Source organism: Triticum aestivum, chromosome 7D, assembly GCF_018294505.1.
Source record: "Triticum aestivum cultivar Chinese Spring chromosome 7D, IWGSC CS RefSeq v2.1, whole genome shotgun sequence".
Lineage (NCBI taxonomy): Eukaryota > Viridiplantae > Streptophyta > Magnoliopsida > Poales > Poaceae > Triticum > Triticum aestivum.
This window is the reverse complement of record NC_057814.1, coordinates 510,389,973-510,405,224: the sequence shown is the minus strand read 5'-3', so window position 1 is coordinate 510,405,224 and position 15,252 is coordinate 510,389,973. Positions and strand designations below refer to the sequence as shown.

At 43.8% G+C, this 15,252-nt stretch overlaps 2 protein-coding genes across 2 annotated transcripts in view; one reads left to right on the top strand and one right to left on the bottom strand.

Moving 5' to 3' along the window:
* The first annotated feature begins 4,010 nt into the window (after positions 1-4,010).
* LOC123164919 (expansin-A16) lies at positions 4,011-6,682 on the top strand. Its single transcript, XM_044582527.1, has 3 exons — positions 4,011-4,420; positions 5,384-5,705; positions 6,212-6,682. The coding sequence occupies exons 1-3, from the start codon at positions 4,267-4,269 to the stop codon at positions 6,519-6,521; spliced, it is 786 nt and encodes a 261-aa protein (XP_044438462.1). The 5' UTR covers positions 4,011-4,266; the 3' UTR covers positions 6,522-6,682.
* A 342-nt stretch (positions 6,683-7,024) lies between these two features.
* The window catches only part of LOC123164918 (MORC family CW-type zinc finger protein 3), a 12,044-nt gene continuing 3,816 nt past the window's right edge, over positions 7,025-15,252 (bottom strand). Inside the window, exons 4-18 of the mRNA XM_044582526.1 lie at positions 14,921-15,071; positions 13,948-14,092; positions 13,317-13,599; positions 12,669-12,852; positions 11,896-11,997; positions 11,487-11,822; positions 10,905-10,988; positions 10,642-10,800; positions 10,027-10,110; positions 9,806-9,943; positions 8,882-8,994; positions 7,964-8,156; positions 7,804-7,873; positions 7,575-7,691; positions 7,025-7,414 (exon numbers count right to left, since the gene is read on the bottom strand). Coding sequence (XP_044438461.1) covers positions 7,594-7,691; positions 7,804-7,873; positions 7,964-8,156; positions 8,882-8,994; positions 9,806-9,943; positions 10,027-10,110; positions 10,642-10,800; positions 10,905-10,988; positions 11,487-11,822; positions 11,896-11,997; positions 12,669-12,852; positions 13,317-13,599; positions 13,948-14,092; positions 14,921-15,071 — 2,140 coding nt within the window. The 3' untranslated portion in view covers positions 7,025-7,414; positions 7,575-7,593. The remainder of the gene's footprint in view (positions 7,415-7,574; positions 7,692-7,803; positions 7,874-7,963; positions 8,157-8,881; positions 8,995-9,805; positions 9,944-10,026; positions 10,111-10,641; positions 10,801-10,904; positions 10,989-11,486; positions 11,823-11,895; positions 11,998-12,668; positions 12,853-13,316; positions 13,600-13,947; positions 14,093-14,920; positions 15,072-15,252) is intronic.

The window sequence follows — 15,252 nt, the reverse complement described above, 5'->3', positions numbered from 1 at the left end:
AGCGCCTGCGTGCTAGGCGTTGCACTGTTGAGTGCGGCGCCCCCAAGCTAGGCGCTGCATATGTCTGTAGCTATCCAGAAAGCAACAGAAGTATGGCTAGTTACAGACATATGCAGCGCCTAGCATGGAGGTGCCACACTCTACAGTGCAACGCCTAGCTCGCAGGCGTTGCACTGTAGAGTGTGGCACCTCCGTGCTGGGCGCTGCACAAACACTTAGCAATTTTTTTGCCTGAAACTTGAGGCCTACCTACTGTGCCTCCTCCCCCCCTCTACTGGGTCTTTTTCAGCCACAGTTCAACAATTAGTATAACAAACGACATCATTGTCGCTCGAAGCTCCAAGTTCACAAAAGGGTTCACAAAAGACATCATTTTTTAGAAAGGACCATCACAATAAGTTCCAGTTTACCATAGAGCTACCACCACTCCAAGTTCAACGACATAAAAGGTACGACCACTCCAAGTTCAACGACATAACAAATCGCACTCGAAGTTCAACATTATAAAAAAAATTAAGATGACTAGTGCTTTCCACGCTTGCTGGGTCCTCCCCCCCTCTTGACGCTTATCTTCTTCACCTTCCTAGGAAGAGGAACCCGCTCCGGCTCCGGCTCCGCCTCCGGTTCGACATCGTCATCCAAATAGTCATCTAAAGCCGCCATCCGCGAGGTGCCGACCGTCCTTTTGCCTCTTTGGGTGAAGTCTTCAGGTGTGTACTTGTTGATTCCCCTCCTAGGCTTCAACTCGTATGCAGACCGAGCCCGGTACGTCCCCAAGGTCATATCATCAGCAACCTATGCATCAACAAAAGATATGGAAAGACCGTGTGTGAGGATATAGTTAGCAATGCATCAACAAATGGATATATATCGTCATGACATACCTCTTGGGTGACTACACCCACATCCTCATCCTCGAAAGGTTCACCATGGCTCTGCCCCGAAGCGGGATCTGATGGTGTCGCCGACCTAGACCGTTCTGGTGATACATACTCGGGGTCACGACAACCGAAAAGGTTTGATAGCCGCCTTAACTTTTGGCCCTGGCGCTGCAACATGTACAAGTGAATGAGGCATGGAACGTACCAACAAATGTTAAGTGCTAGTTTGAAGGAGATGTGAACCTTAATGAATTCTCGAAGTGCACCTTCCCCATCGCTTTTGCCAGCCGGGGTTGTTTCCAGAATAGTCTCGGTCTCGTCAGCTGCTTTCTTAATCTGGGCACGCTATGAACAGAAACGGTATCAAAGTGTTAGGCAATCGAAGATGTGAAAAGTGCGAATGGAAAAGCAAAAAGGGCTAACCACAAAGTTTATCATTGGAGCTGAAGGGATCACCGAGTTGCCTTTCCTGACTAATGCGTTGTACTGGTGCTGGGCTACCTCATCAAAAATGGTGGGTTCTTCCAGAATCTCCTCAGCATACGCCGGCTGGCATACCTCCACGCGGGTACTTGCAAGAAACCATGCGAGATAGTTGTTGAACGCGATCGGGCAGTGCTCACGAAGCTGGGCTCGTTTTCCAGCCCTTGCTTGCTCCACACTAAGAGCGAACTGCACGACATACTTCCTGTGATGGCTGGCCCAATCCTTGATCTTCCGCTGCTTTTTCCTATCCAACCTGCAAGTTAGAAACAGAATATTAGCATCATCGAAACCGTCGAGAAGCTGCTAAGTGCTCAAGGTTAATTATATCTTACGCGTGTAGCAACTTGTCCGTGTCCTCCCACTCCGACGGGTGTGGCTGGAACAAACCAAACTGGCGGAACACTCGATGTGGCAGGTGAAGCTCAACCGTCCAGTTGCATATCAGTGGGCACCGCATATGCCAGAGATCCCTATCCCTAATGCACATCGGATTAAGCCTGAACTCTATAGGGTTACCAAAACTCTCTCCTTTTCCATACGGCTCCCATTCCACCTGCAAAATGGGATTGAATGCAAAATTGATATCGAGTGAAGATACAAGCATGATAATCACTTATGCAAGGTCGGTTCACCTGCTCAGGCGTGATCGCGTCCAGCTCGCTCTTGTACAACTTGTACATTTCCGAGGGATCATCCGTCGTCTCATTTAACACATCCCACTTGTAAGCCCAAGTGGGGAGTCGTAGTGGGTCGTCTTTATCGTCCCAATCCTCGTACTTCACGGTCTTAGGTCGTCCAACCGGCAAACGCTCCCAGCTCCATATGGAAAGTGCGAGCAGACAACCACCAATACCTCCAGTGTGCCTACAACTGGCATCGTCCAACTGCACATACAAAAGAACATGGTCAAATTTGCCGCAAGAGCGCATTGATAATGTATCAATGAAGTGAAAAGGAAACAACTTCATACCTGTCGATACAAGTAAGCTAGTGTCGCCGAACCCCAACTCCATTTGCTATCGAAGACGGTCAACGCCTTCAGCCACATCCATGGAGCATTCTTGCCTGTGCCATCAGCAAACATTGTCCTCAATATCACGTACCACATGTAGACACGAGCATATGTCTTCACCATGTCCTCATTAGCATCATCGGGGCAATGAGCGAAGTTCGATGATATCCACGTGAAAGCAGCGCCCGCTGCGACTCTTTCCTTCTTCTTATGTTCCCTTTCTGGCTCCCGAGGCTCCGGAGGAACTATACCGATAAGGGCTTGCATCTGCGCGCGCCACCCTTCAGAATCGGTGTTCATACATAAAGGATTGCCATCGATAGGAAGACCGGTGATCATAGCAATATCCTGCAGTGTCACGGTCATCTCCCCGGTCCGAAGATGGAAAGTGTGTGTCTCCGGCCTCCAATGATCAATAAGCGCGGTGAGTGCTGCAGCATTGTTGGGTGGCGTCGATCGGCGGACCAACTCAATGAAAGGGAGAAGTCCTGCCTCCCTAACATAAGGTGTGTACCGCTCATCATAGCGCATCCCTCCAAGGCTGATCCCGTGAGACCGAAGCTTCAGAGGTGCAAGCTCCTACAAACAAACAAATCATAACATTACATATGGGGCATTTGTGTTTGAAAAACATACGAAATTCATAACACCGGCCACTTTCAGTATTACCCGCTGCTGCACCGACATAGCGTACGACCGGTGTTGTTTGTCCCAATGATCATCGAGAAGCCAAACCATCCTAACAATTTCAACAAAGCATTCTTATCAACACGATTATCTTTTCAATTCAAAAAAACTAAAGTAGGCCTACTACATGCAAGATTAAAAGCATATGTATCCACAGCATTTTTCTCAATACAAGTATAATTTTAGTACAAATAAACTAAACTAGGCCTACTTCATACAAATAACTTCTCCATAGAAATAACATGTCAATCTATGTATCCAAACTATATAAATAACATGTCAACCTATCTATCCAAACCACATTCTAATCTAACAAGGGTTCCCCAAATCTAATATATGCAAGATTCAAACAAAAGTTGCCCAAATCTAATACATGCAAGATTCAAACAAGGGTTCCCCAAATCTTCAAAATATAATATTTTCTATGGATAGAAAGAAGGGGATCGGAGGAGAGTACCTTCTACGATGGATTGGTGAAGAAATGCACGGACCAAATCATCGGATCGGAAGGATTTGGGAGAGGGGATTGAGAGGGGGAGTGCAGATGGCCGCCGCCCTGTTTTTCTGTAACTGCCAATGGGGAGGGTGGGGGAGGAGAGGGCTGGCGCGTTTGCAGATAAGTCACAGTGCAGCGCCTAGCGGCTAGGCGCTGCACATTACAGGTGCAGCGCCTAGCTCGGAGGCGTTGCACTGCTGGGTGCGGGCTCATGGGCTGCCACGGTGGACAGAGGTGCAACGCCCCGGAGCTAGGCGCTGCACCGTAGGGTGTGGCGCCGGCGTGGCGGGCGCTACACAAAAGGATTAGGGGTGTGAAATAGTTCATTCTGTGAATTTATTTCGTTTTCTGGTCGAAATTATCAAATTTGCCGGGGGTGTGCTGCCATGGCCGCAAATCCCAACAAAGCGAGGTCAGAAAGGGCGTGGCGAAAGCAGGCCCCCTGTTCTCCTCCCCCCAGTCCCATGTCCCACTGCCCTGCCTGCCTGCCCTCCTCATCTTTGACCCCCGCGCCACCACGGTCCAACCCAAAAGACTGCCCACTCCGACCAGGAGCCCAAGAACACGCACCGCGCACGCCGCCACCAGAGCCAGCCAGCACACACAAGCCCCTTCCCCGTCCAACCCGCCGCCAGCACTCGAGCACTTCCGTCCGGTAGCAGCGCTGGCCGGCGAGCCCGTGATCGCTACCAGCCGCGGGCGCCATGATGGGCTCTCTGCTCCTGCTCTGCCTGCTGGTGATTTCTGGGGTCGGGGTCGGCGGCGGCGTGAGGCTGGCGGGCAATGGCGGCTACGAGGACTGGAGGCTGGGCACGGCAACCTACATCAAGGAGTCCCAGGGCCACCCGCTCAACGACGGTATGTATGTGCTCCGGTGTTCATATTTATCCTTTATTATTATTATTATTAGCAGCGTCAAGAACATCAGGCAGGAAGGAAAGGGAATGTCTGGCCTTTCCCTCTCCATTTTGCCCCCCTTTCTTTCCTTGTGCGTTTTCTCTGTATGAATGGAGATTGGAGATGGTGAATGCTGTTTGCAAAGATGAGACGGTGTGGTATTTGGTAGATCCGGCGTACTGGGAGGTCGCGATACAAATCAGATGTGGAGATTTGATCTTGGAAGTTGCTACCTTTTACTCTGCTACTCATTGAGAGATGCATTTTGACCCTTGGAACTGAACATTCCATGGATGTTCTGCAGATGCTAGAAATATTCTACTAGTATATTTTATTGTGATTTGTGAGAGGGTAGAGAAGAGTTTCTTTGATAATTATAGTGCAGTCTTGACGCTAATGCTGTCCTTACCATCAACATTTTCTATATGATATACTATACTTAAAGAACTTCATTTTAGTGTGTTAGTGCACTACTATTATCTTAATCAGCCGAAAGAAAACCAATAATGGAGTACTAGAGCAGTAGTGCACCTTTTCCTTTTCTGTTTACTAAATATAAAGTGTCTGTAAACCAAATTCTTGACCTTTGCGTAAGAAGTGGGAGTGAGGCACATTGAATGCTTTGACAATCCTAACATGAGGCGCAGGCCAGTACAACATGGCATTTTCTTGCTGTCATTGCCTGCACTCAAGTCAGTGTACCTTCACAGTAATTGCTCCACTGAAATCGGACCCCGTTTTCCCTTCCCCACCTTCACAGTGTACCTTCACGAAGATCCACCAAAATGTACTCTGAATCCTGAAGACCTTATGCTCAATTTCTTCATTTAATAGCATCCTGTGCTCAGTGTCAGCTCTGGGATAATGTTGCATAAAAACTGAAAATGTTGTTGTCTGATGCAATGGCTGCTTGAAACTCCAAAGGTGGCGGCGCTTGCGGGTACGGGGACCTGGACATATTCAGGTACGGGAGGTACACGGCCGGCCTGAGCGGCGCGCTGTTCGGGCGTGGCAGCGCCTGCGGCGGCTGCTACGAGCTCCGGTGCGTGAACAACGTCCTCTATTGCCTGCGGGGCAGCCCCACCGTCGTGGTGACGGCGACCGACTTCTGCGCCCCCAACTTCGGCCTTGCCGACGACTACGGCGGCTGGTGCAACTTCCCCAAGGAGCACCTGGAGATGACCGAGGCCGCCTTCCTCCGGGTCGCCAAGGCCAAGGCTGACATTGTCCAGGTGCAGTTCCGAAGGTAACAAACGGTTCTTGATGCAAATTTCATCTCTCTCTTTTCTGAATATATGTGTGCAAAAGCATGGCAGTATCGTTCTTGAGGTGTGCATCTGTTGTAGTTAAAAGCATGGCACTATCATTCTTGAGCTGTGCATCCGGAGTAGTTTTTTTGAGCCTGCTTTTGCAGAAGTTCAGAATGAATGTCTGAATTCTGATGATTACAAATGGATCGTAGAATATGTGGAACATGTCTGAAGCCACTTTGCATGGTGGGCTGCTGGGTAGAAAGTTATCAGGGCTGATGAGAGGGTGCTGAGGAAAGAGCAGCTTTAACGGCGGACGCTTTCTTCTTTTTTGAATCTGACTTGTTGCGTATGCTAATCATGAGTACTTCCCACAGTTTCAGTCCAATGCTATGAGTATCCTTTGTAGTGCAGGATAAGACTAAAATAGTGTCCAGTTTGATCAGCATGCATGGATCACGCAGCATCTGACCATGACTAGCCATTGACGATGGTGATGCAGGGTGAGCTGTGACAGGGCCGGCGGCATTCGGTTCACCATCACCGGCGGCCCCAACTTCCTCCAGGTGCTGATCACCAACGTGGCAGCCGACGGCGAGGTCGACGCCGTGAAGGTGAAGGGGTCGAGGACCGGGTGGATACCGATGGGGAGGAACTGGGGGCAGAACTGGCAGTGCGACGCGGACCTCCGAGGCCAGCCGCTGTCGTTCGAGGTCACCGGAGGAAAGGGGAGGACGATCACCATGTATAACGTCGCGCCTTCGGACTGGATGTTTGCGCAAACGTTTGCAGGCAAGCAGTTCGTCGAGTAGGTGAACGAGGGTTGCAAGCTCCAACGACTGTAATTACAACTACAAGGGTTTCTAAAATGCCGTGACCCAAGAACGTGAATGGTTTCCGCTCTGCCCGCCATGCACGTCCAACATGATCATTGAACTTTACGGCGCAGTTATCTGTAAGTTGCCTGAATAAACCACGTCAGTCTATTTCCGAGCCGTTGGATTGAAATCCAAAGGCTGGTGTGCATCCTGCCCCGGCCGGCCTGCCTCTGCCCCGAAGCATCCTTCTAAACCCCCACCATTCTTCTCCGGCGCCGTCAGCCCATCCCAAACCATCAACTCCTCTCCACCAACAACACCACTGCCGTGTCCTGCCGTGAAACGGCTCTCTCAAAAATAAAATAAAAAATTGCTGCATCCCCAGCTCTGAGGCACTCCCTGCCACGGCCTTGCCATCGTCAGCACCCCGGTCTGCGCCTCAGGGCTGCACTCCAGAAATCGATCGGCGCAAGTTACAAATTCAGACAACTTGCCAATAGCAAACACAAAAACTTTTAAGTTCAGAATTCACTCATCACTGTTGCAGTTGTAGAGACATCACTCTCTGTAGCTTTTTGGACGACTTACCAAACCACTGACTTGGCCCACTGTGTGAATAGACTTGCACAAGCACAGCACAACCATGAGTGGGAGTGCAACGGGAGTTATAGCATACCAAGGCAAAACCGACAGACACTAGTTAGTAGTTACACACACATTTGGTTAGCTTCGATCCCACTTCTCCACGTTTGGCAAACACACTAGTTTCACTGCCACGGAAGCTATCTACAGACACGAATTTGGTTAACTATTGGAGTTTGTTTAAGCCGAACGATCATGATCTAACTGCTGCAGCACCCAGGAACGTTCCAAGGAAATTTTGCTGGCTGTAAAAAATAAATATTTATCAGGGGCGTGAGGCAGATAAAAAGACAGAAGAGTTGCAAGTTGACCAAAATCTAGAGAAAGGACATGAGTAAAATGAATCTGTACATGATGTTACAAGGTCTCGTTTGCAGAAAGATAAACAAAAACACAACAGTTTACCGTGCATTGTCATTCATCATCACGTCTTGCAACCTCTTGCGGCACCCCTCCGTATCCTCTTCAAAACATGGACAGGGGCAACAGACTCGGTTTGCGAGGAATTGCTGTCCAAATCATCTGACAAGCCCATTGGTAGTGCATGCAAGGAAGTCAGATGATAAGCTTAGAGGTTCTCCCTATTCTTGTTACTTTCCAGCGTTTCTATTTTGTCTACACAGCGCATGCATACCTTCGATGCTGTTCGTGCCGTTGGAAGTATTCTTTCGCTTGTTGACAATTGTTGGGATTAGCTTTACATTCTGAGCACACAACACAATGAAGTTATTTACTTCTCATGAATTGACCTTCAAAAAACATGACATGCATATAATCCTGAGGTTTGTAGTTACCTTCACATCTTCATCCTGACTGAACTCATTGTTCCCTATTTTGTTTGTATCAACCTTAGCTGTAGATTCCCGCTGGATAATCCTATTGCGGCCAACATTACCGGACCTTTTCTCGCCTATGGTTATGGTACCATGGCCCATTTGTTGCTCTGGTATCGTACATTTCCCATTGAAGGGTGGCATCAAGCAAAACCTGAAATTTCAGGTGTCAAAACTTCAGAACTGTCGAAAGAAAAGAAGGAAAGAGGCTATCCCATATATAAATTTTACAGAACCAAGATATTTAAGTTACTGTATGTTTCTTAAACCCTTAGAATTGTGATGATACAAGAATATTATTGGAACTTATTAGTGAATAGAGTTCTGAATCTTGACACAGATATTATTAGCTGATGATTACAAAATTTAAATGCAAAATGAAAAATCATCCAGTAAGCACATGATGAACCAGCAAGATGAAGTAATCAAAAAGACAGTCAGAAAACAATAAATCATGATATGTGAGTGTAAAATAGTTATTTCTAGTGTTGTGTCAGACATGATTGACATGAAACTTGTTATTTTCATGTTTTTGAACTGTATTTTTCATTCTAGTTTGCAGTACCAACAAGAAACTGGAAATTTTGAACTTGGCAAAATTCAAACAGTAATTGGTTAGCATAGAGTCAAACTAGCTTCCTGGATGAACCCCAGGATTTTTTTTGTATAGAGCCGAATCCTAGTCACAGAAGTCAAATCCTAGTTAGGGAAGTACAATCGATATTGTTGCAAACTGCAGGCTCCAAATTTTGCCTGGCTATTATGGGGGACACTCAAAAGAATTCCTTTAGAATTATAAAATCAACTAATCTTATCCTGTACATGGTAAAAAAAAGAGCTTATCCTGTATGATGTTGAGTATGATTGCCTGATACAAACCATTGATCTGGTAGAGACTCCGTATCAAAGCCGGCAGTCAACACTCTCCATTTACGACAGCCATAACACTGAACCCATTCATGATCAGGCTTGCAGCGGCCGGCTGCTTTTCCCTAGATAAAGAAAGGTGTAGACTGAGTAACACTTCTAAATGCAGCGAACATAATCATCCAGAATTGTACAGGCAAACCTTAAAGGTACCACCGACATAACTTAGTTCTTGGATAATAAACATTTGGCTCCTGATCACTAACAGAAACAAGGATTGAAGAGCAACCCCGATCCCTTACCCAACTACTACATCCCTAGCAGCATGATTGATTATATACATGTAAAATATGTTTTCCGTCGTAAAGTACATACTGCAACGAGAAGGTGCATACATCACACCGATATCTATATGTCCATCACCATAGTTACAGAAGGTAAGTAGCTTTCAAACTCATAATAACTAAAATTATTTTTGATTGTCTACATGATGATACGAGATGGGGACTTCACCCTGTTGAAAGTCTACCATATTTCCATTCCTACTCGCTATGGTTAACATTTTCATATAAGAGTTATCAAATAAATGCAAAATGGAACAGATAGTTTTTTTCTCAACAAATGTATGATCAGTTATGTCCAAATCTATCGATGTTGTAGTGTTGCTATCTACTCCCTCCATTCCTAAATATAAGACCTTTTAGAGATTCCAATCTGGACTACATACGAAGCGAAATGAGTGAATCTACACTCTAAAATATGTCTACATACATCCTTATGTAGTCCGTATTGAAATCTCTAAAAGGGCTTATATTTAGAAATGGAGGGAGTACTTGTCTCTTGCCAAATCCAATGCAAAAATACTTCATAAAGCAGTTTGTGACCAGATATGCCTGACAAGATATTTTCCAATATAAACTATGTCTAAATTCATACCAATTCTACATTGTCAAAATTTGTCTCCCAGTATTCATCCATACTGCTACCCAGCCATTCCTCCAGCTCAGCATACATCTCACAATCTTGAAACCCTTGTTTGCTGTTAAGAACCCATGAATTGCCATCTTCATCATCCTGCAGGATAAATGGAGAAGTTTATTCAAACAAGATGAAACTGAACAACATCCCTACCAAAGCCAAGATATTATGAACCATACAACGAGTTCTGTAATATCTGCAACTCCTATTACTCCACGTCCCGTGTCAGCATTATGCATTTGACCTCCAACTCGTTTGTAAGACTGAGAAAAGAACACAAAAATCAAATGTTAGAAAAAGCATGCACATGTGTAGAGGCAAAGAATATTCACACTGAAGGTATGGAAGTACTGTAAAGTCTAAAATATATGTTATATTGTTTAAGTTGCAAACAGCTTCCTGCAACGAAACAAACATTTATTGTTTGTAAGGTACAACTAATACACTGAACATGAAAAAGCTCAACCTAGCTAGGTATTACATTCAATATAGTTTTCAATGCTCAACACACACGGGGTTAACTCCACACTCCTACCCACCCTAGCACGCAATAAAAAAAAGTGTACTCTAATGGAGTAAAAGCACTGCAGCCTATGAGCACGACAAAAGCTCAGTTTGTGGTAGCTGAACTTGTTTTATAATATATATATATACGGTGGTAATAGCCACGAAACAAAGAAAAAGTCAGTTGGCCAAACAATAAAATAGGCAAAAAGGTGGTTGGACAAACAGGCATACATAGCTAGCTGAAGATGGTCAGGTTAGTCATTTAGTGCAATGTCAGCTAATCCCACCTCTATTAGTCGACCACGCCAATACAAGAAAACCCCACAGTTCGTTCTTTCCCATTCTACTTTGCTCATTCCAATAGTCAACTCAATGGTCCTTCCCGCAATGTCACCAGAAATCACTGAAGTTGTGTTAAGGCTCTTGTCCAAAGGGCGCGCTTTGACCTACAAACAACATAAATTATAAACAGGGATATATTGTGCCCCAACAACATAAACATGGGAAAATATCACATGGAAACCAACATTTATATGACATGTGCATTTACCTTAGACCCTTGCACTGTGATTTTCATTCGAGGATTCCGGAAGATAACTTCCAGATAAGAGTGAAGTGAATAGTCCAATGGGACCTACATAATATAATTAATCAACAAGTCAAGCCATGCCACATTTTTAGCAGTTTCATAAAGCTAAGTGCATGCAGACAGAAAGAACCAGAAAAACGAAATTAAGAAGACTAAGTTTGACATCACAAAGTCATGCATGGCATTAGAGAGTACTGAATGTGTGTGAATATAATATCCAGGTTCATCAAGCTCATCAAACCCCAAATATCAACTTTAAAGCTATAAATATAAAATTCATTTATCTTGAATTGAGCCTAGAAGTTTATCTCTTGTGTCAAAAGCAAAATCATTGTTGAGGAAATTGTTAACTGGTAGCTACTCAGTTAGCTGGCGAGTAGGAGATTAATAGGCTAATCGGTAAGTTAATCAGCCATTTAATCAATTAATCAGATGATTTATCGGTTTATCAGCTACTTGATGACCCTACGAGTAGGGATTAATCAGCAAGTTAACTGGTTAATCGGACGAATTCTTGAACAGGGGCAAAAGTACAACACACACCTGTTTACTTGTTTGTCCTGGACGTGATCTTACTCTTTTTGACCGGATTAATATGTCTCCATGACCTTTGTCAGTGGGGTTTTCATCAGTCCTCCCTGAATTCCAGTCCAAGGTGTAGTCTTTACCCCACCTATCTAAATTCCATATATATATCTGTGTTCCAGTACCCTCTTCACCAAATAAACCTAGCTTTTCTCCGATGAAATACTCATTAAAGGGAGAGAATTCCTTGATAGCGTTCAGGTTATATTCTGCAGTAGCTTCAGACTGGACACTCAAATCAACTTCCATGTATTGTCCTTCCTTGCGATAGGTCACCACAGGGATCTCAAGATTCTGTAGCAAATCAAACTATTATAGCCTTAACATAATAGTAGACAAGGAGTAAAAAAAGTAGAGCACTGCTTACATCTTTATTTTCATTAAAAGACTGGGATAGAAAGGACACTGATCTGGAAGTTGAAGTTTGGGTAAGCACAATTGCATCTTTCCCAAGTTTCATTGCACCAGTCTACAAAACAGCACCCAAATTTGATTGAAGAAGACTGCAGACATGCGTAAAGCATGCAGTTGCAAAATGTAATTTAGTATTTAGAGTTTAACCTCCATAAATCTAGGGGTAAAACAATGCAGAGGGCAGATGCTACTTTTCCTGTAGAACATTTCCTATCAGTGCAAACAACAGCTTTCAAGTGGCAACTAATCGTTACTTCACTCATTGTTTGCGCAGTCAAGTTAAACATAATAGCACTAGCATATAGCATTGCACAGGAAAACCTAGCTGGCAATACTAACGAATGACTGTAGCAGTGAGCCACTGAGAGTATAATAGGCAAAAGAACACATGTCTAGAAGTATATATTTAGTAACAGGCAAACAAGTCTTCATTTACTCAACAGCATTACATGTCTTAATAGTGCATTGTAGGCGAGAGAAGTATGAAGCTATCATCATGAAAGACATATTTCAGTCCCACATTTCAAATAAATCAGAAAAATTATTGCAACACAACATTCGCGGCGGCTCAGGATGTAGCAGATTTAGTGACGTATTTAAAGGTAATTCATAACACAGACTACATCAATCATGAATAACAGAAGACAGTATAAAGAAGAGGGGAATCAAGTATTATGCAGAAAGATATGAAGACCTTCTACAACTTTTTTTATGATAGATATTTACCTTAAATCCAATTCCAAACCTCCCAATCTGATCATTGCAATGTTCATTTGGTCGTTTATGACCAAATGAGATCATTCTCATCATTTCAGGGTAAGCCATGCCACGCCCATCATCAATCACAGATAAAACAGGAACTTTGCCTGCTGCTTTCTTCGAAAACATAGTTTGGATGAAAATATCCAACCTTGCAGAAGGATGGAGGAACAACAAGAATAAGCAGTCAATACAATAAAACAACAGGAATAGCTCCAAATATGTCAAACGCTATCTCTCAGTGAGGAATGTTCAGAAAATGTATTGCTACAGGTAACATTAATTTTAATTACAAAATAAAAGCAGCGTGTTTTGTACATATTCAACTGGAAGAGGAGCATAATGAGACAGTAAAAATAAGGCTTAGATTGGCACAGCGGTGGCTTTCAATGTGTAGTTTTCACTTATTATTTTTGAAGATATTAAAGGGTTGAAAATCTCTTGGGAGACATTGAAATATCTATTACCAAAATTACTAGATAATATCTTGAATAACTAAGGTTATTACATAATGCAACATGATATATCACCCAGGTTGACAGACTGTCCATAAAAATAATAATTTAAAAAATAAACAAAAATAATGTCTAAGTTTAGCATGTTGAAGTCATGTACCTGGATGCACCAGCATCTCTGGAGTTGTCAATGAGCTCTGCTATTGCTCCAAAGATCCAACCAGCATGTGTCTGACTGAGTGTTCGGAGATAAGTAGGGTCTGTGCTGACGAAATTTCTTCTAAGAGTAGATTTTCCCCTTTTCACTAATGAATCTGAAATTCTATTACCATCTTCAACAGATTCACATGGTGAGGATTCTGGATCATGGTGTATATGTGAAGCATTCAGCCCTCTTGGATTGGGTACACTATCACAGATCTCCTCGCTTTTGTTGGATTTCTCTGGTGGCACATAAAATAAGTGAAAAACAGTTGATAAGAAAAAACAATTCAGATCAGCAGTAGTGAGTAGCTAATAGCAAACAATGGCATAAGATGATGCAGAGCTTCAGCTCCAACTATAGATAGAAGTATAGAACTTCCCTCAACAAGACGAAGTAATGATCCACATAAAGAATGTAAAAACTAAAGCTCAGCAAATGCGACTCTTAAGAAATGACATGATGTCAGCTTCCCCTAGTAAGCAAACAAACAGTACAGCAGGCTGACTAAAATATTTACTCATGAAGGACAAATAATGAATAACCCAAGCAATACATTATTGTCCAAGTAATATAGCAAAACTCTCACCGGATATTCCGGTCCTCCTTTTGCAGATTACAGGATCTTTTCGTTCAGTCTCGTACAAGATCACAGCATGTGAGTAGTTAGGGCGTTCTTCAGATTGAGCAGGAAGAATATGGAAGGTGAAGGACCCATGTCTAACAATACCGGCCTACAAGATAAACAAGAAAAGAACAAGGGCCTTCACTTAACAGGCAACAAAATAAAGCTAGTGGATTGCATTAAAATACATACAAACTGCTCGACTTGCAGGCTACAAAAACCCTGCCCCAATTCTAAATTCCATTCATTGAAAACTAAACATTCCTAACAGTATTGCATCCCTCTTTCCCACGCCTTCATTACTTTTCTGTCTCAACCGCTCCTGTTACTTTAACTCGTGCCTAACGCCTCTAGCTATCCAGTAGCCACAACCCACCAATAGAAGTGTAATCTTTCAGGATGGTGACTGTTGAAATATATTGCCCAGCCCTTCTCTGGCAGTTTAGTTTTTTGGGTGAACTGGTCGGTGCATCCCTCTTTCTCACACCTTCATTACTTTTCTGTCTCAACCGCTCCTGTTACTTTAACCCATGCCCACGCCTCTAGCTGTCCAGTAGCCACACCCTGCCAATAGAAGTGTAATCTTTCAGGGTGGTAACTGTTGAAATATATTGCCAGCCCTTCTCTGGCAGTTCATTCTTTTGGGTGAACTGGCTGGTGCATCCAACAGAACCAAGAGGTCTCGAGCTGAAGACCCGGTCAACGCATTATTGATAAAAATAATAATACTTGCAGCCTACATCTACCCCATGTCTAAGGCGTGGTGGAGCCCAGACGCGAGGGGGAGTGTTGAAACATAGTGTCCGCCCTTCTCCACCATCCACATTCCCCATTTTTCAAAGAGTAATTTGAAGATAGAAAATATAGCCTATATTGTATCTCCCATAGTAATAATGAGTAAATAACTGAATACCCATGAAGTGGAAAATATATTTACCCTCTTATTGTGCCAAAGGAAATGCATAAACTTTCCCCATTCACTACTCTGGCGAGCATCTTCCGGATCAGGATACAGTGAAAAATTCAGGAAATTATTCAGCTCGTATACCTTACTTGACACGAAATTACTAATTGACCAAAGAGAGGGCCTGTAAAGGAAAGCATAAAATTACTCTAGTGTTCTGACAGCATAGAATGCTGGTACAACCTTCTGCCAAGCGGGAAAAAAAACATGTAAAAGAGAATGCTCCCACAGTAATTTTGAAAAATACTCCCTTTTGCTCTGCTTACATTTCCTTGGGATACCTTGTACATTTGAGGAAACCAAGG